Raw genomic sequence first — 25,157 nt, 5'->3', positions numbered from 1 at the left:
ATTTCCTTATTAAGGAATCACATTCAGTTGCAAATAAACTTCTTGTGGTAATAGATGTCACAATACTAGTGTTGCATTCACCTAGTCCAAGTACATGGGACATCCAGTCAACAGTATTGTAATAACACTTAACCCATGTACTTTAACTATATAAATGGGAAGCCCTTTATCTTATGTATAAAATACTGCAAAGAGCAATGCAGAATCAGTCAACTTCATGCCCATAGACATGCCCATTCATCTGAAGCATGGCACCAGGCTTGATTTCAAAGCATCCTTACTTGTACCAGTGAAAGGACAGAACCTGAATGAGGGACACTTGCACTGTTGGGGAAGACCCAGATGTCAGCTCTGGTGCAAACCAGCCACAGACTCAGTGTTGCTCATGAATCAGTTCACCTCTCTCCCCAGCCCAGGGGTGGCACAGATGCAAGATCACACAGGTTAACTGAAAAGATATTGAACCTGATGGTTGGATAGACTGTGGACATGAAGATATCTTAAGGAGAGATGGTGTCAATGGCTGCCATCAATCAAGACTTTGATCTCTAGACAATATTAGATCTTGTCTCTAGGGAATGACAGTTCATAAACTTAATGGCTATGCTAACAGCCTTCATTCAGACTATGGAAAGCCACAGCTGAATACTTATAGACTGAGATAATAAGACAATAGAAGCTACTGCCCTAGGCAATCCTGCACTGATAAAACCTAAGTACTTTTAATATCTGCATCTAAGTTATTTGAAAAAAAATCTTCTCCATTTATCCAGGGAGAACAGAAGTCAGCATATCCATTAGCTTCCACTACATCCGAGATTGCCTGAAAAATATCCACAGATGAGCCAGCATAGCTCATTAACTCAAGGGCATTGCTATTTCTGTTGCTTCCAGGATCTGTGGACAATCTGACCACTTGTGTTACCCAGAGCAAGCATCCTGCACAATCAAGGCAGCTCTCAGGCACACTAGGCACTGAGCAACATGGACATACAAATGGCTCTGCATAGTCTGCTAAATGGGATTTTCTTAGGTCTGCTAGGCCTCGCAGAATCACTGTTTTGCACCAATTTTCTCAGCATGTGTGGCTTCATCAGCTCTCTATCAGCTGGGTCAGAGCCAGGTGAGTGCATCTCTGTTCAAGCTAATGAAGTCTTCCAGAAATGGGAGCACTGAAAAGTAAAGTGAAGAGATGCTGAATGGCTTTGTGAGAGTCAGGCTGTCCTTGACATGGATGACAGGCAGATCCTGCTGCATCCTAAGCAGCTCCATTCAATGCTGTTCTCATGCATTTTCATCATATGTCCCATTCAGGCCTTCCCTTGTCCTCTTGTCACAGATCTCTCCCTTCCCCCCCCATTACCCTGGGAGATAAAATCAGGCTGTTGAAGACAAATCCTCAAGCAGCCACTTTGCCAGAGAGCCAGAACAGGCTGCATGGATTTTTCTGGGGCCAAGTTATTTTTTTTCCTTGTTCTTTCAGAGCCTGCTACTTTTGACAATATTATTTCCTAAAAATATCCTATACTTACTTTAATATGTAGTAGGAAAATACTCACTAATGCCCAAAAGCTCAAAATCAACCAAGCCTACAGATGCAAGAGAAGACATATCAACTAATGACAATTAAAAAAACCCCACACAACAACCTAACAAAAAAAATAAATTGGGAGAACTCAAATGAACTCAGTTTTTCTTCTGATTTTCTCTAATATGTTTTCCTCTGTTAAAAATTAACCCCCCTCAACTTCTAGTTCTACATAGTGAAACTATGCTATTCTAAAGCCATATAAATATCATCAGTAACTAATGTTATAAAATACTACTATTGTATACAGATTTTTTAAAGAAAAATGGCAATGACAAGTTATTTACTATGTTTCTGGAAGCCTAAGGCATAGATTTATTTAAAATACACTGTAGTATGATTGCTTCCTCAGAATTATTATACAGTTAACATCTCATATAAAATTGAGTGATTAATATGGTAAAACGAACTTACTTAGCAAAAGAAAAGCTCTGTCACAACATTGTATTTTAGGCACAACACTGTATTTATAAACTCTCCCCAAAACATACTGGAACTGCCAAATCTATGCTTGACACACAATTCATACAGCCCTGCTAAGAAATGAGTGAAACCAGGCAGTGCTAGGGATGTAGGCGTGCAAATGCCATCTGAAGACATCTTTGTGGAAAAGTGCCAGTTTGGTTGTGTAACTGGAGGCCCAGAACTCACATCAAGGAACAATTATATTCCCTACTACTGTGGCAATGATCTGATTATTTAATCTAGTTGATAGATGTCTTTAGCAATTTTTATTAGCAAATTTGCTCCATTGTATTTGCAGGCATGACATTAATGCTTTTTGGGGGCTGTGCCATGTCAAAAGAGCAAGATTTGTGCCTGACCTATGTCTGAGAAAGTCATTCACATCATCTGTCAAGAAGAAAGCTTGCTGAGCACATTGTGCCCTTTAAAATGCTATTCCAGGAAGAATCAGTCACCACATAAGTTGTTTCCACAATTCACTACAGCAACTGCCTGTCCTACATGAACTCCATAGGCTAACAGGAATGATCTCATTTGGAACACAAAAATAAAAGAGAAAGTAGGACTAAAATATCCAGCAAGGAATCACTCACAAAACAAACAAACACACAAATAAACCAAACAAAACCCCGGTATGTTATTGTGTTAATTTTAAAGGTTAAAAATATTTTCAGGCAGAGTGACAGGGTTCTGTGCACTTTTGCAGCTAGTCAGAATCTTTGTGGTTGCTGTAAAGACACACATAACTAACATTTTCTTTTATTTCAAATCACCTTTCCATTATTCAGCTCTACTTGTATGCTTAGAGACTGCAAATCCCTCCTCACCTCATTTCTACTCATTTTGTATCACATAAATTTCCAGTCTATTGTGCCTGCAGATCTTGTAGCCATTTAAATATATATCTGAGCCCTAAAGGCCTAGCTGTGTGTGCTAAGGGCAGAATAAAGCTACAGCAAAATATGCTGGGTGCTGAGAAGAGACTTTATCTAGGGAACATGCAAATGTCCCAGACTTTGGGACTGACTGCTGTAAAGCCTTTGAGGCAGAGCACACAGCTCCCTCCCTCTGCTCCCCAGGAGCCAGCAGCATGCTCTGTACAAGCCTGGATGGCACTTGTTCCAGCTTCATCCAAGTAGGATAGTTCTGGGCCAAAAAAAGAAAGGAAGGTGCTCAGCAACCTTCTCTCTCATATAACCAGTCTGAGGCTGGAAGCAGTTTGTCCCTGAATCCCTACACACATTCATAAATGATGCATCACTTATGAATTAACACACCATGCAGTCACTTTCTCTTTAACCATACAATAAGTGAATATTTAGGAAAAGGAAACAAAAAAGCATATTCTGTTGACTGTTTGCCTGGTTTCAAGGTGCTTATATGCTCCAAGTTTGGGTCATTAGGGCTGATAGCCCTCCAAGGTACAGGCACAGTTAGGCAATCTTTAGACTGAGCTGTAGGGTTTGCTGGCATGAGTAAACAAAATGCATCCTTGTGCCCCACTCAGCTGGTTTTGTAGTTGTTCTCCATGACTTGCAATGTAAAGGCAACGATGGTATATTAGACTGGAGCACTGCAGACTGGCGACACTTCTTTATTGGCATTACAGACAGACCCCATTACCACAGCCTGAGCGTATTCTCAGTGCCTTCTTACCAAGTAGGTTAAACACCAGTATGGAGAGACCACTTCATGGGTGAGAGACTAATGTTTACTTTATGATTCGCCACCTTTCAGTCTCTGTGCTATGGTTGCTACTACAGTAGCCCATTAGTATTAATTGGTATAGTCTTTTATGACACACTTGACCAGTAGAAGCCATTCCCATATCACCAGTTCATTCTAGAGGCACAGATCCCACACAGAGCCACCAGCCTAAATTAGTTCTGAGCATAAACTACCGTATAAAACATAAAACACTAAAACCAAATTTTAAAATACTCCTCTGTGAAGTACAAAAATATTAGATAAATAATAAACACACTGTAAGAAATCATGAACATCTACAACTTCAGGACACCAAAAGCATCAGCTAAAGCTCATCTCATGGCTCATAGACCAACTAAAAATCTTAGTTAGCTTGCTAAAAAAAAAAAAAGATGATGAAAATGAAGTTCAGAGACTTTTGATATATCCAGCAGCAACTGCCTCCACACCATCAAACTCCATGTTTTAAGCAGGTAAACGGACTAAATCTGTTCTGTTTATTAAATATACATTTTAAAATATCAGTAAATCAAAATGAGCAAAATTATATCCTAAAAACCTGTAACTATCTGTTATAACTCATTCTTCTTAGTCCTGAATACTGTGTATTACCTTTAAAGTTGCTGCCTTCTGACTCTCATGTGCCAATAATAGAAGAAATGTCTTCTGTCTTGAATACGCCAATTAGGCCACCCTCAATTAACTACTTTTAATTCCCCAGTACTTTTGCTGTTCTTCTAGTACTGCTCCATGGAAGGACGTCCTTAAATACACTTCCAAATCTGCACTAAGCTGCTGCTGAAGTCTCTTGCTGTACTGCCTACAGCAATGTCAAGAGCAGCAAGAGGAGCTGTGCTTGCTGCTTGCCTCACAAGCAGGCAGATTTGGTAAATTCATCTACTGTGGGAAAACTTTGTGCAGAGAGGCTAAGGGTGATGTGGGAGCAAATGAGACAGTTCTGCACAGGATCCTCTTGGCACAGTTTATCACTTTATATGCAAATCCAGGTGTCTACAGGCAGGGCAGGTGCCATCAGAACAGGCTCCTGGGCTGGTGCTTGCTCCCACTGGGCCAGTTCCAGCACAAGCAGGGACATGCTCACCTTTTCCTCTGTGCTGCTTATCCCCATGCCTTCCTCAGCAGCCTCTCAGACTGGAAATGAGAGGCTAAAGCAGGGACTACATAGGTCTCTGGTCCTGTTTGTAACGCACCAAGCACCAGAGGTTCACTAATGGGGCTCCCACATATCAGAGTAATTAAGAGTTTGACCATATTGTATTACTCTCAAACTACTAAATGAGACAAGTACTGGGAAGACACTGTGTTCATTATAGATACTGTCACTCCTTAATAAAGTAATCCCATAATTAGCTGGAATCAGTCAAAATTTTTAACTCAAAAAGTAAATCGTGCTTTAACAGTGTCATGGTGTCTTCACTATCAAATTTCAGTAAGTGTCCAACATTTGAGAAACTTGACATGATGAGGGAAGTAGTTAATTCATTATGCGCACATTAGTAAAATACTTAGAGATAAAGCTGTTCTTTATCAAAATCTTCTAAGGTTTGAAAACAGAACATGCAGAATTATTTCCAAATTTTTGAATGAGCCACTTTTCCACATTCACATCTCTTGTCTAGATAAATATGAACACAAACTATCTGTGTTATCCGTGCTATGAAAATTGCATTGTTTATTTACATGACAGACATGTCTCACAAGTTGTGGTTTCATACTGACAGTCTAAAGCAGGAGCTGTAACAGAAGACCTACACTTATATCTTGAAAAATATTTTTGCTGCCACATTAACGTCACAGCACAAGTTAAAAACTCTTTGATTTGATTACACATAGACACAGGGCAGATGTCTACAGATGGTTTAGGGTGTTGTGCACACAACCACAACAGCTGTGCAACCGCGTGCAGGACAGACCTGGAGTGAAGAGGTTTATTTTCTTTGCTGGTGGTGATTACTTTGAGCAGCAACCAGAACATAATTTTCACTCCGTTTCACGTCCTGAGAAGTTTTACTTCAGTGATCAGATCCTGATTCACAATGTTATTAGAAATTTTCACATGGTGCTCTCACCATGTTTTTGTTTGAAAAGAGGTCAGTGAGTGGTCTCCAAGAAGGCCACATTTTAGTTCTGCAAACAGCACAAACTGCTCCTTCTCTGGCTCGCTTCAATTCTGCAAAGTAATTTGGCTGAAATCTTGTTCAGATTTGTTAAAGGAAAAATTAACAAAACACATAAAATAAATAATTATTAAAAAGCACATGTTTATTAAAAATCATCATCATCTGAAGAGTTCAAAAGCAGATGTGGGCATCGTTTGGGCACCACAGTGGTAAACAACCAGAGAAAGCAGAACTTAACATTTCCAATTAAGTTAGCAAATTATTCAAGTTGCAAGAGGAATTCTAGTACTTGGACTGAAGCTGTTAACTCAATGGGGCTAATTTACTATTCCACTGTTGGCTCAACTTGCATCCCCTTCTCTTCCACACACCACTTTACTCAGGCAGTACACTATGCACACACACGTCCTGCCTGGAAGGTAAGAAGCTGCCAGACTGTTCATGCTGCCAACATAATTCCATGCAGTAATTCCTAACACAACACCTTTTTGCAGGTGAAGCAAATTTCTTCCTTACCCCATTCAGCCTCCTGAATAGCATTGCACAGAAATGATAGGCCAGATTCTGCTTAAAGCTTTGATGAAGCAAACTCAGAGTAAACTTTATGAACACTGACAGCTTGTGCAGATTTGTACCTTTACTAGGGATCACAACTGAACATAGTACTTTAGAATATGTTTGTATTGTACATAAACAATTATACAGATTTGTATCTGTCCTTAAGTTTTGTGAAGCTTACTTGCTTTTTTTTAAATTATCTGTGTTCATAAATTCTATAGGGCTAAACGGAAAGCATTTAATCTAATTTGATAATCAGATTTGTAGACACTAATGCTTTGAAGTGGTTAACTGGGTAACAGCTAATTTCCCTGTGGGATGTGCAATGCACTAACCTCTCCTCCCCCCAGATGATGGCAGCATATAAATATCTGCTGCATTTGAAAAATTCTTAAATTACTAGACATTAAGAAACACTAATAACTCGACTGGTGTCATGCATAATTTATTATGAAGAGACTAATGCAGTCTGTATCAGAGCATGTTTGCGACCTCTGAGTCTGTTTGGGTTTCTTCCCAACTTCAGTGACTTCTGCTAGGATTTCCAGCTGGTGCAAACTACCAGGCTGCCATTATTGCCACTTAGCAGGAAATTTTACTTCTCTGGTTAGGACAGTCTGCCCTCACATATTTGTAGAGTTGCTCACAAGCAATAACCAGAAATATGAGCTAGAATCAGGAATGCTATAAAACAGCAGAGCAAATAATCTGCTTTGCAAAGAAATTAATTTACCTGTTGGTGCTGTCAGCATTATGAAAATGAAGGAATCAGCATTCATACAACAGAGGAAAGCTACCCATTTATTTCAGCCATTGGTCACAGTGACTGAATTTGAATTTCATCAAGTAGTTCAGTTCACTTGAACAGCCATTTGTGTATATTTCAATACAAAATGTAGAGCATTGCAGAACTGGAAGACAGACTCTTTTCCAAAGAAATTAAATAATCTCATCAATTTCACCAGCCTTTTTGGTAGGGTTCTGCTAGGAAAGGTGGTAGCAAATTGCTCGATCCTGCTTGCACCAGTGAAACAAAATCTCCTGGAAAAAAATTTTAAACCATACCAAAATGAACAAAAATGATCTGTATTGAATAGATTGAGCTGAACATGTTTGTGCATTGTTAATGGCAGCAGAATTACAACTGTTTGTTGGATTACAGCCTAAACAGACCAAAACTATTCTCTTTGTAAATCGCTTTAATACAAGAACATGAAAGCCCATTTAAACCCTCTACTCACCAACAGATATTAGAGCTGTTTACTAAGTATGCTTCTATCAAGTTGTGTTAACTAAGAGAAGCAACAGGGTTTATAATGTCTTTATCTTGCATACAATCCCACTTTTTCAAGTGAAGAAGGATACACTCAAAAATCACAGAAAATATCAAAATGGCACGTAAGGACTGCCACAAACTTCAAGCCATGTAGCACAAATTAGAGTGTTTATAGAAGCTTACAGAAAGAAAGCATAATAATTCATTAATTGTTTGCTGTGAATTTAAAGCTGATGAAAAAAAAAAAAAGAAAGAAAAAGGCAAACATCAACTTCCCTCCCTTACCTGAGCAAGAAATGTAACTTCCAAGAGTGGGAAGACTTGTTCTTTGTTTCTTTATATCTTTACACCCTAGGAAACAACCATCTCTCGTAGAGGGAATACAAATATTAAATTGAAAGCACATTGGTTCCCCCACCATCCATTAACTTGGCAGCTTATGGCATTTTCCTGAGTGGGATATGCATCGGGGGCAGCTTGTTTAAAGCAGTGAAATTCAATTATTCTTTTACTGAAGACTCTGGTATTATTAACAAACGTGAATACAGCTAAAGAAGAAATTATTTAAAATCTTTAATCATTCTGTATTATCTTGATCAGCACTTCCTGAATATACTGTAAGAGACTCCCATTTATGTAATTTGCTCTTGCTATGATGGTAGACTGCATGACATAGGTTTATTACACTAATATGTCTACAGTGTTAGCAAACAACTGACATTAGTTGGCTAACAAACTCCTCTGCATTGCAAATACCTTCTTTTATTAACATGAATTTCCTCACTAGAATGGAATCACATTCCTAAGTATTTTTCCACGTAAGTGACTCCAGCAGGATCATCACAGCTGTCACATATAAATTAAATTTACCTTCAAATAGAATTATTTGATGCTGAACTGTTCAACATCTTTATTGATGACAGGGACAGGGGGATTGAAGCCACTCTTGGTAAGTTTACCTATGACGGTGAGCTGTGCGGTGCAGTTGAAACGCTGGAGGGAACGGATGCCATCCAGAGGGATCTTGACACACTGAAGAGGTTGGCTGCTGCAAACCTCATGAAGGTCAACAAAGTGAAGTACAAGGTCCAACATCTTTGTCTCAGCAATCCCAGACACACTTACAGATAAGTGACTGAGAGCAGCCCTGCGGAGAAAGACTTGGGGATGATGGTTGATTAAAAACTCAACATGAGTTGGCAGTGTGTGCTCACAGCCCAAAATCCAACAAAATGCTGGACTGCATCCAAAAGAGCATGGCCTGCAGGTTGCGGGAGGTGACTCTCCCCCGCTCCTTTGCTCCTGTGAGACCCCACCTGGAGTACTGCATCCAGTTCTGGTGCCCCCAAGATGAGAAGGACATGGAACTGTTGGAGCAAGTCCAGAGGAGGGTACAAAGTCGCTAAGAGGACTGGAGCAACTCCCCTACGAAGACAGGCTGAGAAAGTTGGGTCTGTTCAGCCTGGAGAAGAGAAGGTTGTGTGGACACCTCACGGCAGCTGTCCAGTATCTGCAGGGGCCTACAGAGAAGCTGGAAAAGGACTCTTCATCAGGAACTGCAGGGATAGGACAAGGGGGAATGGGTAAGACTTGAATGACGGGAAATTTAGGTTAGATATTAGGAAGAAATTCTTTACAGTGAGGGTGCTGAGACACTGCAACAGGTTGCCCAGGGAGGCTGTGGATGTCCCAGCCCTGGCAGTGTTCAAAGCCAGGTTCTATAAGGTCTTGAGCAACCTAGTCTAGTGGAGGTGTCCCTGCCCATGGCAGGGTGGTTGGGACTAGATGACCTTTAAGATCTCTTCCAACCCTCAACATGTTATGATTTTACGATTCTATGATTCTATGAATAGCCTATATTCAAACTGATATCATAACAATTATCCCTCATGCCTTGAGGTTTCATAAAAATAACGTTAGACTGATATTTGTTAGAACGTTATCCTGGTTCTTCTCTTATCTGTGCTATATTGGAAGTAGACAAGTTCAGAGAAATGGATCCTTCTGCCCTAATCCAAACATTGCAAAGAATCCCCAAACCAATCTACCCCACAGCAATTCCCCCTACCTCTTCCTCCTGCCAAAAAGAAAAAAAAAGACTCAATAAAGACCTCTGACACAGACACAGTCTTCATGATGGAACTTACAGCAAAAACATACTAGTTGCATCTGAAGATTTACATACACTAGCCCTGGGGGGAAAATTATGCTTTACCATAGAGTTGATCTGCAAATAGTTGTTGAACTGAATTCCTCTAGCAGCAAACCCTACATTTTATGCTGTCACCTGGTGGTACTGTTATACCACCTGCTAAATCTCAGTGCCTGGCTCTGGGAAAGGCACGTGGTGCTGCTGTTACCCTGGGCCTCCCAGGAAGGTCTGGAGTGGAGGGAACCAATTGACCTGGACACTGAGTTTTGCTTTGGATTTAAAAATAGAGCTGCCCTCCTCAAATAGGCGTGTTGTTGGCTTGACATTTGAGAAGAACAGGTATAATTACATTTCAAGGCTGATGTTGGTATCAATAATTGGAATTTGCACATAAATTTCATATTTCTGATACTCCTGACTCCAGTAACGCACTAGCCAGCTAACTGAAGACCTGGGAGGTTTCAATGGGACAAACACCAGAAGAAAGATGTTGTATTATTGCTGATAGTTTTAAGGGAACTTGTTTCACTGAGTAGACAAACATGAAGATCATGCAATATAACCCCCAGAAAATAAGAATAATTGCAAATATTAACAATCTGTCCTGCTGTAGAAATAATGCTTTTTAATAATTTCCTTTAGCAAAGATAGAACAATCTATAAATTGTGCTAAAAAAACCCAAGCCAAACCACAAACTCACCATAATGTGCATCTCCTATCTTCCAGAATACAGAGATAGTACACTAATTTACAGGTAGCTAACAAACATTCAAAACTGAAGCATCAGTTGTACTGTTAAGCAACAGACACCTTTTCAGTGTATGAGGTTAGATACCACTATACATAATTTCACATTCATACATATTATGTGTATTGGTTAGAAAAACATGATCCCACTGAAGTCTTTAGCAACTAAAAATCAAATTATATTTAGATTTTTGCTCTCTATTTTTACATCTTTTTCACACATAACTCATCCTGACAGTAGAAAAGGGGCAAGTATCAAGTCTACAAGGGGGAGAGTACCTAAAACATGCTAAATGTTTCCACCTTTTCCCCCTCACAGAACTGTAACGGAATGAAAGCACTTTTTAACAGTATATTTGAAATATAAAGTACAGTAGATAGAAATTCTCTCACTATTTTTTAAAATTAATAATTTCTTAATACCAAATGTGATTGATAAGAATGTCATCAGCAGAACAGGAATCAGAAGTACATGGTCCAATTTTATTAACAGAACATTGGATTATGGCATGAAACAGGGCTTTTCTAATATACTGTATCATTATTTGGGCTTTTCTCAAGTGAATACTTTCAGTAGCTCCTCTCCTCCTCACTGCCTGGGCTCTGCTCTTCTTTGCTTGCACATCTACCCTCATGCTGCTCTTTTCTGGTATTGGTGCTTCACTGAGACTGCATTCTTCATACCTGTGGTGCTGCCACTCCTTTTCTCCAACACCTTTACCCTATTCCCATACCCAAGCAGAGTTTATAAATCTTGGTTTATTCAAATTAATTACAGATCTCTCAGACATATGATTTCAACCATATGAAATAATCTTTCAGCCCTTCTTTGCAAAGTAATATGGATACAAGTTATAATAAAGAATTTTTGTTCTCTCAGTATGACAACTTCACTATTCATGTTTAAAAAACAAATATCCTTTTTTCAAATTGTCCCTAACTGTCATTTAGTGCACATATACCCCAAAAATACAAAACTTAAATCGTTCAAAAGAACTTGCAGCATGTTCTTCTTGCCAGAGTAAAGAAAAATATTTATTGCCCTGAAGAAGAAATTGGCAAACTATCCAAAAGAAAATGAATTTATGCTTTTTCTGTCTCTGGAAATAAGAAAAGTGATCTGATTGTTTATGGCAGTAAAACGGTGAAGGAGATGGGCTTCTAAAAGACCATCAAAAGCAGGAACCTCGTTCAATGAATACTGAGACATTGAGTTGAACCCAATCCACCTTTATTAATGGAGCTTATTGGAGAAAGTGTTTTCTGGCAGGTTATTTACAATCAGGTGTAACAAGGACATGCTATTCCTAGAAAATACACTATTCCGCTTGGATATATTCTCATTTAAACAGACAATTCTTCAGAGCCATCTTGTCATGGAAAAATATATCCTCTTCTCTTCCAAGAGTCTGCTGTAGGGTTCAAGGTGAGCCCTCCACTTCTCAGATTACCTGTCTTTACTCTCATACTTTTTACTTGGGATGAGCTGCAATCCCATCTATAACCCTTAAAGAGAAACTCAGCATGTAAAGAAGGCCAAACTCCTTCACTTATTTGGCTTGGTTTTCCAGCAGGCAATGAATAAGAAATAAAGTTTATATTTTACAACTGTTACATTTTCTTCTTCTATCTGACAGGTTTGGAATGTGTGCATTCAATATTCATTTAAAAAATCACAACAAATCAGTACAGGTTTAGATTATTTTCAGATAACAAAGAGAAAGTTGTTCTACTCTAGCTAAAAACTATCAAAGCCACCAAAGCCAACTTAGCTGTGGATTATGCAGTTGTAACCCAACAGGGATTTATCTTCTTCTCCTGGAGCTGAGTTTGGGACACACCACTAGATGACTTTGTGCTATCTCAGAGTCAGCAGTGAGTCAGCAGTGGTGGTGTTCAGCATTTTTCTCAGGGTTCACAATGGTGATAGTTTCTCTCTGAGATCCCAGCAGATTTCAATACCCAACTGATGTCAAGGTTAGCAGCTATGTTGGGAAGTCTTGACCTCTGAACAATCAGTGTCTCATGTTTTATTAAAATGAGAGTTTCTAGTTCTTAAATAGAACATGTCATTTAATTTGTAGACTGAATTTAAGTCAGTTTCTCAAACCACCATTTAATTTCCCAGTATATTTAAGTCGTATGTTTTAAAACATTACTATAGGGAGGCCCTGTCTTCTCTGAGACTTATTCAAAGCAAGAACATCGGAAACTTGGCAAACTATCAAACAACCAATCTCAGCACTGTTTTACATACAAATGAAAAGGGAAAAACATAAAGTGCAAATAGATGGCATAAGCACCTAATTCCATATCCAAGTGGCCACACAGGTTCCTAAACAAATGTATGGCTAAAGTGCCTGAGAAACTGCAAGTCAACAATCCTTAGAACTGATCATCCTTGCCACATTTCCTCTGGCAGAGGAAAGAAACTGTCACTCTATCTTCTACAAATTAAAAGAATAAAAAAATCTCTCAAGCATACTAATTAATGAGATTAATTGGAAATACAGCAGGCTGCTGCCACTGTTTAGTTTTCATGAACATATCTGGCCAATTAGTATCTAAATTTATAAAAAGACTTCTTTCATAAATGTTGAATACTTTACGCTTGTAAAATCTTTGCATGCTCCTATGTGCATACTAATGTTCTGTAATTGTGGAATGCTCAACATTACAACAACTCCATGATAAAATCCAACTGTTCTTCCTGGCCCAAGATAAAAACCAGGGTTTTGCAATAACACTCAGTTCCTGTAGGGTTTTTGAGGGAAAAGCATAACAACGAGCTGGTTTGTTAAAATCCAAAAGGAACTTCACAGCAAGCTGTCCTGGAGATGACCCTAAACCAGGAGCTCTGTCTCCATAAAATCACACTTCACTTTTAATTATTTAGCAATATAAAGAGAAAATGTGAATGCAGGAAAGGGTAAAAATTTGTTGAAGAAAATTGTGTGGAGCCCCGTACATGCTGGGAGATATTTGGTAGCCCCTCATGACCAGGACCAGAGATATCAGACAGTGGGTGGGGTCTGTCCTAGTACAATAAGAATTGCTTGAATTAGATCATTGCCAGACTTCAAGGAAAGCAATCTGCTTGTACAGGAGAGAGACAGTCCCATCCCATCAACACAGGCCACATGGTCACGGCAACTGAGGTAGGTTGTGCCTCTTGCACCACAATCAGGAAGAGCTGGAGGCTGTCCAGTGTCACCCATTCACAGCACCAGCCAGATTTGCACACTCTGTCACTGTATTGAAAACCAATTTCTGCTTTAGCGTAGTTATTCCACAGTAAGTAACATCAGATTTTGATCTTAGATTTCATGCTCACATATATGTTCTATGGAAGGAAACTCACTGCCTTAACCATCTGAGTGTTAGCTTCAAAGGGACTGGTGCTCAAGGAACATTTGAGATGTTAGAAATCATGTCCTTTTTTGAGTCATTTTTCTCTTCTACAGAAGATCTCCAATGAGAGAGAGATTGAAGGTGATGCATCCTCTTTCAGCTGCGAGCTTAGAGGTCAGATCAGTTTCTCTTCTTTTCTCCCCCAGAGATTCAGATTTTAGTGACCCACTGTTAGCCGATCTTGCAAGTTGAGTAGCCTGCCTCCAGAACTATAACAGATTTCAGCTTTATCCTGCTGTTAAGCAGGAAAATTAGAAAATCCTGAAATACTTCTTGCCGTAAATGACTCAGCAGATGATAAGATAGCAATCTATATGATTAAAACCAAAACCAGATGCTAAGAAGAGGGACATACTGAGATGAAAGGACATTAATGAGCATTCCTCTTATGTTGGATGCTGTCTCTATAGCTCAGAACTCATTTATATTCAAAGGATACAGTATCTGTAAAGGACAAAAGAAGGATACAATTGGGTTTTAATGCCTCCAAGTTTTAAATACTAAAAAAGAGAAAAACAAAGAATAAATGTTTGCTTGCTCATCCAGAGTAGCTATGTGATCTGAATCACTAATAAAAATCTTCAGGAAGGATGAATGAGTAAGAATTTTGCATAGTTACTGTTGCTATGAGAGACACTTTGCTTATTATCCACATGTTCCACGAATTATTTCCCATTCCTTATCACTCACAAACAGGTAATGAGATGCTAGGAAAATGGCCTCCTCCTCTAAAAGTTTCTGAGATCACACTTGAAAGGAAGCAGTGAGAATGATACTTCTCAAAAAGCACTCAGTGTTTAATAAGGAAATTGTAAGTGCAGTGAATGGGACACAGTCAAACTGCAAATGTGTGCAACCAGCATCTGGATCCTCTGAGGCAGAGTTGGCAGCTTCATCTCCCATCTGTCCTTCTCTAAAATGGAGAGAATGCAGCCAAAATTTACAGCACCTGCTGCACCAAACTCCATGACTTCTAACATACCTACCTATGTCACACGCTTTGCTAGTATTAGCAACTAACAAGAAAGGTAATTTGGGAGCGACTACAGAAAGGAACCACATTCAATTCTGCAGAAGAGTAGAAGCAAATATATTCAACTGCCAAATGATAAGAAGAACATTTCAAAGACATGTTTAAAGAAAAAGTGGAGTATTCTTTGCAGGAAAACATCTCTACAGCAGATACACCAAATATCAGATCATGCCCTCTAAAAGGAATAAGATATTTCTAGAGCATCCTGAAAAAAATCTCTCAGAGCAGGAAGGGATTTGTACACTAAAAATAAAAGTGCCACAATGCCATGTCTGTCCTTCTAATTGTTTTATGCTTATTTCAGAGGAGAAGGCAAGAGTCAGCCCTCTAACTCTGTTTTCAGTAAGTGACTACAATAGCAAGTCATCACAAGAAATGAACTCCATAAGACTCCCGGCTTGATTGTAAATAAGTACATATTTTCAGATGGATCGATGTTTTTCTTTTCCAGTTTTGAGTCCAATAACAGATTCACTGTGATGTCTAATCAGTAGTCTATGACTCCCTCACACCAGCTCTCCAAAAAAAAAAGCTCCATCAGGGTGAGAGATCTCTGAAATCACAACAAGGCTCATGAAGAGACTTGAACACAAGTCCTATGAGGAGAGGCTGAGGGAGCTGGGGTTGTTTAGCCTGGAGGAGGCTCAGGGGAGACCTCATCACTCTCTACAACTCCCTGAAAGGAGGTTGTAGCCAAGTGGGAGTTGGTCTCTTCTCCCAGGCAGCTATCAGTAACACAAGAGGGTATGGTCTTAAGCTCCACCAGGGGAGGTTTAGGTTAGATTTTAGGAAGAAATTTTTTACAGAGAGGGTAATCAGGCATTGGAATGGGCTGCCCAGGGAAGTGGTGGATTCTCTGTCCCTGGAGGTGTTTAAGATGAGACCAGATGTGGCACTTAGTGCCATGGTCTAGTAACCATGGCGCTGTTGGATCAAGGGTTGGACTTGATGATCTCAGAGGTCTTTTCCAACCTGGCCTATTCTATTCTATTCTGTTCTATTCTATTCTATTCTATTCTATTCTATTCAGCACCACTTGAACAGATGTTAGTCCTGCATAATAGCTTAAGATGAACAGACTGTGTGACACCATATACATTTAGTACTAAATATGTATGAATTCACACTTAATCGGATAGGTCTGACATATTTTAATGCAAGTAATAATTTTACAGAAGCAGACTGGAATGTATGTAAACATAAAGAAAATTAATCTACTGCATATGTAAACAATATATTTATTTATGCTTTCAAATTATTGTAAAAGTCATGACTTGAATTGACTCATTGGAAAGCATATAGCACAAGAGGTAGGTATAGTTATATTCACTAAATAAAAGCTGATCAGTTTTCATTTAGTTCTCCCTTTAATAACAGGAGGAATGGACTATGATTTATTAATCACTTGAAAAAAAAGATTATGCTTCAGGTATCTCCATAAAATCATCTATACTCTCACACTTTATAAACACTCTCTTGTGCTGTTTTGTGTATTTGTAATAATTCTTGCGATCAATTATTACTTATATTTATATGCATTAAATTCCTTAGACTATCCATCTTCTTTTCACAATAATGCATTTAGGAGTTCTAAATTATTAGTAGTGACTTAAGGGTGCTGGTTGATAAGGAGCCAGCAGTGTGCTCTCACAGCCCAGAAAGCCAAACATATCCTGGGCTGCATCAAAAGCACCGTGGTCAGCAGGGTGAGGGAGGGGATTCTGCCCCTCTACTCTGCTCTGGTGAGACCCTACCTGGAGTACTACTCCCAGCTCTGGGGACCCCAACATAAGAAGGGCATAGACTTGTTGGAGTGAGTCCAGTGGAGGGACACAAAGAGGATCTGAGGGCTGGAGCACTTCTCCTATGAAGACAGGCTGAGAGAGTTGGGGTTGTTCAGCCTGGAGAAGAGAAGGTTCCAGGGAGACCTCTTAGCAGCTTCCCAGTACCTGAAGAGAGCTTACAAGAGAACTGGAGAGGGACTTTTGACAAGGGCATGCAGTGATAGGACAAGAGGGAATGGCTTTAAAGTAAAAGAAGGCAGGGTTTGGTACTAGGAAGGAATTCTTTATGAGAGTGGTAGGGTAGAGAAGTTGTGGATGCCCCATCCCTGGAAATGTTCAAGTTCAGGCTGGATGGGGCTTTGAGCAACCTGGTCTAGCGGAAGGTTCACTGCCCATGGCAGGGGGGCTGGAACTGGGTGATCTTTAAGGTCCCTTCCAACCCAAATAATTCTATGATTCTATGACTAAACTAATCCCAACTAAATTTAAAGTAACTACCCGCTGAAATTTCGTCTCTTACAAACAAGATTGGGAGCCCACATGAAAATCAGTCTTTTCCCAATTATCACCTAGGGATTAGCTACAAGACAACTATTTTGGAAACTTAGTAATTTAAAATGTATTTATTCAGAGTTGCTTATCCCACACTGATTTTGTATTAGTTAATTCAGAGTACTAATATGGCAAGGTCAAGCTAGCAGAAAATATTTTCCTGATTAAGAATTCTACTGATCTCATTTGCAAGAGAGTCTGAAGAAGGAAAGGGCTTGTTCCTTTTTTTTTTTTTACAAGTGAAACATGAAACAAATTTTTAAAAAATGAACTACTGGAGAGAAGGGAACAATTAGTATTTCCCAAGTGTCCTCATGCTGTACACTGCGTACACATATACATAGTCATGCACTCTGTCTAAACTACTAAGTGTGTGTAGCTGTAGAGCAATGGCTTCCACTGATAATAGAGACTGTTCCAAAAAAAGATGCCTCCTGAGACAGTTGATAGTTGTCTTCTCAATGAAATGAGTTGTGTTAGCAAGAGCCTATGTAGCAATATTTGCATTAAGATTGTTATTACTAGATACAATTTTTAAAAAAAATTGCTGCATTCCTCTTTCCCCCACCAACACCGTAGTCTAACAACATTTTCTAGTATGAATTACTGTCCTGTTTCATAATTTCTTTTGCCTGATGAGGAAAATATTTTTATGCAGCCATCTTATTTTTAAATCATGTATTTACACTATACCAGTGCTGCAGTTTTATTTTAATGGTAAATAGAACCCTCTACAAAACCAGGGTTACTAGGTAAATAATCTACTGGGTATATCCTCTCAGAAGTATCTAAGCACTACACACTAGGCTTTCATGGCTCCTCAAGTGCATGTCTTTATAGGGTAACATTAGCTACTTCACTCACCTTAATAAATTGCTAAATATCTATCCTTTGGCATGATACCATGAAGTAGAGTCCTGCAACCCTTCAGATGGGTCCTACAAGCAACACAGCTATGATACTGTGCCAGAAAGGAAAGCTAATTGTAGCTCTTGTAGTTGGACATGGCATTAAGCTGATCCAGCCTTACTGCTTTGAATTCAGGTTACCCATAGCATTCTCCATTGTGTAATATTCCAGCCCCCTTCTCAGAATGCTGAAGACCCACCTGGGTCTTCTTTTTCTCTTTCGAGGGAGTTGCTCAGCAATAAGCACTTCAGAAATAAGTGGCCTGAATTTTTAAGTGCCTGAAGCACCTAAAGAGTCTAATTTTAGGTTTTTATTTTTAAGTATCTTGGGTGCTGTTTCTAGAGTTCTCCAAAAAACTTAATCCAACCCACCATGCAGACTGTTTTTCCTACACTCATCTTATTAATCTAGGCGTTCCCACTCAATTTCTTCACACCAGCTCAGCACTGGAGGTGCAGGAGCCTTCCTGCCTGCTGAGCCTGCCATATGGAACAGTTATTTCTCCCCCTCACTGACTCTCCATTTTCTGTTTCATTTTAACCGAGTATACAACTTGTTCCCCAATGCCTATTCCTATCAGTTCTTTTCTCTCTTACCTACTTTTCCCCCACATCTAAAAAGTGCAACTGCACTCATTAAGTTTGGAGAGCATCTGAAATACAGTCTGTGGGAAAGATGAAATGCAAAATAAGTATCTTGTGCATAGCTCTCTAAAGTAGAAGTGGTGCTGATGAAATTTTAAAATCTCTTGAAATTACCAGATATTCCTTCCTCATTACACAATCAACTTTGAAAGGTCTGAAGTAAATATGTGTATATGGGGACACGAAAAAATTTTAAAAATATTCTGATGCTAGAGACTATTTAGGAACACAGTACATGCAATTGCCTGTATCTACTCACAGTAGTTGCAAGCATACACAAGCTGCTGTAATTTCTTCTGCAAAGCATGTGTGTGCAAGCTAAATGCTCACATGTCTCTGGATCTGCAAAGCAGAGTGCAATTTATACAAAGATCTCGTAAGTGCTTCCTGCATAGCCAAATAAAAAAAAAAAAACCCACAACCATATTTTAAAAATAACTTTAAATAATAATAAATAATTGTAAAATGGAAAGAAGAAAGTCGGCTGAGGGCATTACTTTTCTAACACATTTTCTTAATCCATTTGCTCGATCTTGGACACAGATTGCTTTAGGTAGAACAACATGAAAACAAAGGCAAAACAAGGTAAGCATCTGTGTAATCATATTAAGTCAGCAACAAATCAAATGTGCTTGTTTATGCTATATAACAGCCAACTGTACAAAAAACATCAGAAAAGTATGATATTTTCCTATTTTAGAGTGCCAGTCCATTACAGGTGTGTCAGTACATTCATCCTCAGAAAGTAAAAAATTATTTGTTTAGACTTTAACTATTAGAAATTATCTTTGAGACAAGTCACAGAAAATTTCTTTTAATTCAAGATGGTGATATAGCTCACAACTTAACATATGTTGAGGTTGATGGGAGCTCTAAGAAGGTAATTGATCTTTCTCTCAGGTTATCAAAGCCATAGACTCAATATCACAATAACTCAGTCAATACAGTAAACATGTTCAGGTGGTATCAGTATTGTACTGTCCAAGATTAAACCTTTCCTTTTCACAATATTCAGGAACGTGTACCATCAAACATTTGTGAAGACACAGAATAATTTTTGTCTCTTTAATTTGCCTGTCAGCAAAAGTCAAACATTATGCAGTATGCAATAATTCTGGCTCCAGCAACTTATTCCTTGTGGATTCACACAAGTCACATAGACAAGGCTGTATGTATAAGAACACTATACCAACACATCTCCCATGGGTCAGTCCGGACAGGCCACCTCACCCAGCGCTGTGTACAAGGATAATGTAAGATGATACTTGAGAAAAACATGCAAGCTTTGCCACTTTCTGTGGTCAGTTACTCTCATACTTCCCTAGGGTCCACAACTGTTGTTCACAAACGTTAATATCTGTTTATGGGCAAGTTGCCCATGAATGAAGTTTTCTACGGACACACTGTCCATGTTCCAACAGGATATGCAGAGAGGCAGTGGAGTATCCACCCCTGGAGATTGTCAAAACTCAGCAAGACAAAGCTTTGGCTGTTCTATCTAGTGTTGGCTGAAGTCCCGCTTCAAACAGAACAGCAAACTATATAACCTCCAGAGGCCTTTTCCAGTCAACAAGTCTGTCAAATCAAGTGCTGCACAATATTCAAACAAAATATTCAAATGTATTAACAACATTCTGTTATTACAGCACTAAGCTTAGATCTGAGCAACTAGTGCTTAGACCTTGTGATCACTAGAAGCACATCTCAGTTACTAACAATGATGGAGTTAATGTTACAAGAATTGTTTAAAGGTTCCCAAAAGAAACTGCAGTGAGTCAAATTTAACAAGTAGATAAATGCAAACCTGATTCTGTAGTTCTATATACAACCATGTTTTGGGTGATCACAGAAGAACATTCAACTATGGTCAATTTGCCAATAACATGTTTTAATCCTGAGTTAGATTAAGAACTCATTTTGATGTGGTGGATTTCTGTTCACTATTACTCTTATGCAGCCCCTCCCCTCCCACTATTTCATCTCCTGCTTTACATACTGATGCACAGGAAGTTCCACCTGAACATGAGGAGGAATTTCTTTACTGTGAGGGTGACTGGAACAGATTGTTAATTCTTTAGGATAATTTGACATCAGCATTAAGATATGATATCTTAATGTTCATTGTGCGCATTTGTAATCTTAGTAGCCAACTGCAGTTAAGCAAAAGAAATAAACCACAAATAAACAGTAAGACCCTGTTTTTTTAACAAGGATATTTGATTTTGTCTCTGAAAGAAAACTCACCAATGGTGTAATATCTCTTCAGATCACTCCTCCGCGGATTGCGCCTTTGGGTGTTTGTGGTGTTGTTCTGCTCCTCCTCAGGAGCAGCTGTCTGAGTGGCAGGTAAAGATTTGCTGGGCTGAGGTGTCTGAGCTTCAGCTGCCCCCGGGATGCATCCTGGTCCACTAATATCCACCGACTGGGACTTTTTCTTTAATCTAAAGGCAATTTAAGGCAGTAAAGTATTATTAATCATCATTCTATACCTAGATTATGTATAAAATAACAGTAATATATTCACTGTACAACAATTCGGGCATGTCGTAGCAGAACACAGAACAGCAGTGATAAATTAGGCCTTGTATTAATATCCCCTTTCAGCTTCTGAATCAGTTACAGCACTTCCATCTCCCATGTAGCTGCAAATGGTAAACTGCCCTCAGATCAGCCTGCTGAGCTGCTTGAAGGATCAGTCCCTAATCTATTTCTAAGATGAGTTGCCCACAATTATCCTATAATTATGTTTCCTGGCTTAAGTTTCCACAGATGAGGGAAGTACAAAGAAACTAAATCATTTACACCAAGTCGCTGAAAGCCTCAAGAGAAAAGAACTGATGGACGATTTTCTGAATTCAGATGTAGCTCTACAACTGCATTTCCCATTCTGCAGTAGTTTCAATATGTTGTTTCTCAAGAATCCCACTAACCCTAGGTACCATTTTTGCACTGCAATAGCAACGAACAGAGGAAAAGAAAATCTCTGTTCTGCAGAAGAAATCTGTGTCATTCAATTCATTACTGGCATCCAGGTACAGTACAACTTATTAACCACTATTCTCTGAGCATAACCATCCAAACAGTTTTTTACTGCTCTAGTTGCCCACACATCCAGACTTAACATCACAACTTGTCATTATCTATCTCCACTCCTCCTCAGATCTAGTCATTTTATCAGAGTTCTGAGCGAAAGACTTAAAATAACTCTCAAATCCTACTTCAGAGTGGGGTGAGTACACTCCCATCACTGATTTACAATAGTTCTGGCATCTTCACTGTCTCTAGGAACATAAAATAGAGGCTATTTTGCTACTAGAGTTATTGGATAGAGACAAGTGTCCCGTTATGATGAAACTCAGTACATACATATTGGATTTTGTCAATACTTTTCTTACCTTAAGTCTCTATAAATGTATATAGTTGACTACATGATTTGATCCTGGAAATAAAAGAGGTTTATGGCATTGCAGTGAGATATGGATTTGTGATGAAGGGATCATAACAACTTTGAAATTTTGAAGCAAGTGAAGTAAAATGATAAAGTTCTGTAATGCCAAAGGATAATTTTATTAGGCTAACAACTTAATGCTAAGCAGTATCCCTTCCTGCACGGAAGCTCTATGCTTCCTTATCTTTCAAACATTTTCTCCACGTAGTGGTTGCAATTAAACAGCATGAGTTACTGCACTGAGAATGGAATATGCTAGTTTAACATATTAACTGATTAAATACTACCATAATAATAACTGCTCTAAGCAGATTGGAAAATCTGCAGGTTGTCATCAGGCTCTGGAAGGTACAATAATGTATCAAAGTGAATGTAGAATTTTATGAATTACACTGAAGGCAAAATTACTCTACTCATACAGGGTATTGCTAGTCCAGGGAAGGGACCAGCAGTTAGAAAATTAGCGGTTAGAAATTACCTTCTCTATGTCGTCCATAGAGAAAGACTACTTTCACTAGAACCTTATTCCTAGACTAGTCTAGGGTGTCTTGCATTTGAAGGAATGTTCCTCAGCTCCAATGACTCTCCACAAACAGTTTAGGTTGACAGGGACATTCATCCCTCCTATATATAAGAAAGGCTACACTGGGTCATCTTGACAAACGTCTCCGACAACTCCATCAGTGAGAAGAGCAGAGACAGATATTCCCCAGGACATCCTTCCAGAGTCCAGTAGATTCTGGTTTATGGATTTTCTGAGTTAGATAATGCACCTCTGGAGTTATTGTCCTTAATTACTTCAGAACTCATTTAAACTAAGAGACTTAAACTTCCAAGTCAACTGCCCTTGTCATTATGGGGGACTTCAGCTTGCCAGAAATTAACTGGGAGCATGTCCTAGTTAGAACAGCAGGGACCGATTCATTACTGAATGGGTATAGCCCAAAACTGTGTATTCTATGGCCCTCCATGCCATTTCCCAGAAACTGTTGTCAAGGGGGGGGGGGGGCGGGGGGGGCCCGCCTGTGGGGGGATGTTCCTGTCCTCATACCCTTCTATGGAATTCCCTGCTCTGAGCATCCTCATACCCTTTTATGGAATTCCCCAGTCTGAGGGAAGGATTGACCATTCCTTTTATGGAATTCCCCGCTCTGAGGGAAAGATTGACCATTCCTGCCTGAACTGGAGAATATATAAACCTGGAGTTTCAGAATTTTTCTACCACTCGTGGGACCCAGAGGAGAGGAAGACTGCAGCTCATCGCCCTCAACCAGACTGAGACCACCACCCTCAACTGGACTGCAATCACCACTTTTGACCAGACTGCAACAACTCTCCCACCAGCAGGTTTCTTTTTTTTTTTCCCTTCTCCCTTTACTTTAGACTCAAGGGGGGGGGGGGCAAGGAACACCACTTTGTTCATGCCCCAGGGTGCTGGGTTATACATTTGGGTTTTGTGGGTTAAGACCAATTGTTTGTTTGCATGATTGTACTTACTGTATTATTTTAATAAATTGTTATTCTGACTTATAATCTCTCCTTTGAGTTGAGTTCATTTCCCCTGCTGGTTAAATCCTAAACCAGCACAGAACACCACACAGTTGGTTTAACCTAGGGTAGAAAATTCCTAAAAAACCTGAAAGACAACTTTATGGAACAGGTCCTGAGGAGCTGACTCAGAAAGATGCTCTCCTTGATCTGCTGCTTGTCAACAGAGTGGATCTTGTGAGTAAAGTGGAGATTGGTGGCCATCTTGGCCACGGTGATTACAAGGAGATCGAGTTTAAAATCTCTGTTGACAGGAGGAAAGGTGCCAGTAAAACCTCAGCTCTGGACATGAGGAGAGCAGACTTCAGGCTGCTCAGGGAATTAGTAAATGAGGTCTCCTGGCAACGCATCGCCAGCCAGTCAAGGGAGGGGATTGTCCTGCTCTACTCTGCACTGGTGCGGCCTCACCTTGAATATTGTGTGCAGTTTGTGGCACCACAATGTAAGAAAGGTATTAAGCTATTGGAGACTGTCCAAAGGAAGGCAACGAGGATGGTGAAGGGCCTTGATGGGAAGCCGTATGAGGAGCAGCTGAGGTTACTTGGTCTGTTCAGCCTGGAGAAGAGGTGACTGAGGAGAGACTTCATTGCAGTTACAACTCCCTCATGAAGGGAAGGGGAGGGGCAGGCACTGATCTCTTCTCTGTGATGACCAGTGACAGGACCTGAGGGAATGGCCTGAAGTTGTGTCAGGGGAGGTTTAGGCTGCATATTAGAAAAGGATTCTTCACCCAGAGAGTGGCTGGGCACTGAAACAGGCTCCCCAGGGAAGTGGTCACAGCACCAAGCCTGACAGAGTTCAAGAAGCTTTTGGATGATACCTTCAGGCACATGGTGTGACTCTTGGGGATGGTCCTGTGCAGGGCCAGGAGTCGGACTCGATGATCCTTGTGGGTCTCTTCCAACTTGGCATATTCTGTGATTCTGAGAAACTTCTGATATAGGTGGCATCCAGCCTTGACAGGTTCTGGTTAAACTATGCACTGTCTTCATATAGGAACCACAGTAACTTGCTTTAATGACTTACAAGAGTGACACTATGAGAAACAATGAACAACTACTGCTCCATATACACCAACTGCTTATATTAGCTCTTGCTGTTCAAAGAACCTTACAGATATGGGAAGAATAACTTTACTTCAAGGATCTTGGTCGATGGACCCATATATGGAGTCAGTGGAAACACCATCCCCA

At 39.6% G+C, this 25,157-nt stretch overlaps 1 protein-coding gene across 5 annotated transcripts in view; it reads right to left on the bottom strand.

Moving 5' to 3' along the window:
- Positions 1-25,157, bottom strand: part of OXR1 (oxidation resistance 1) — a 266,285-nt gene that overhangs the window by 110,647 nt on the left and 130,481 nt on the right. For all 5 annotated transcript variants that reach the window (XM_051785167.1, XM_051785162.1, XM_051785165.1 and 2 more), the window contains exon 3: positions 21,213-21,409. In XM_051785167.1, coding sequence (XP_051641127.1) covers positions 21,213-21,409 — 197 coding nt within the window. The remainder of the gene's footprint in view (positions 1-21,212; positions 21,410-25,157) is intronic.

Source organism: Manacus candei, unplaced genomic scaffold (genome assembly GCF_025592945.1).
Source record: "Manacus candei isolate 608988 ecotype Guabito, Panama unplaced genomic scaffold, ASM2559294v1 h1tg000019l, whole genome shotgun sequence".
Classification (NCBI taxonomy): domain Eukaryota; kingdom Metazoa; phylum Chordata; class Aves; order Passeriformes; family Pipridae; genus Manacus; species Manacus candei.
The sequence above is the reverse complement of the archived record's forward strand: the minus strand, read 5'-3'. Positions and strand labels throughout refer to the sequence as shown.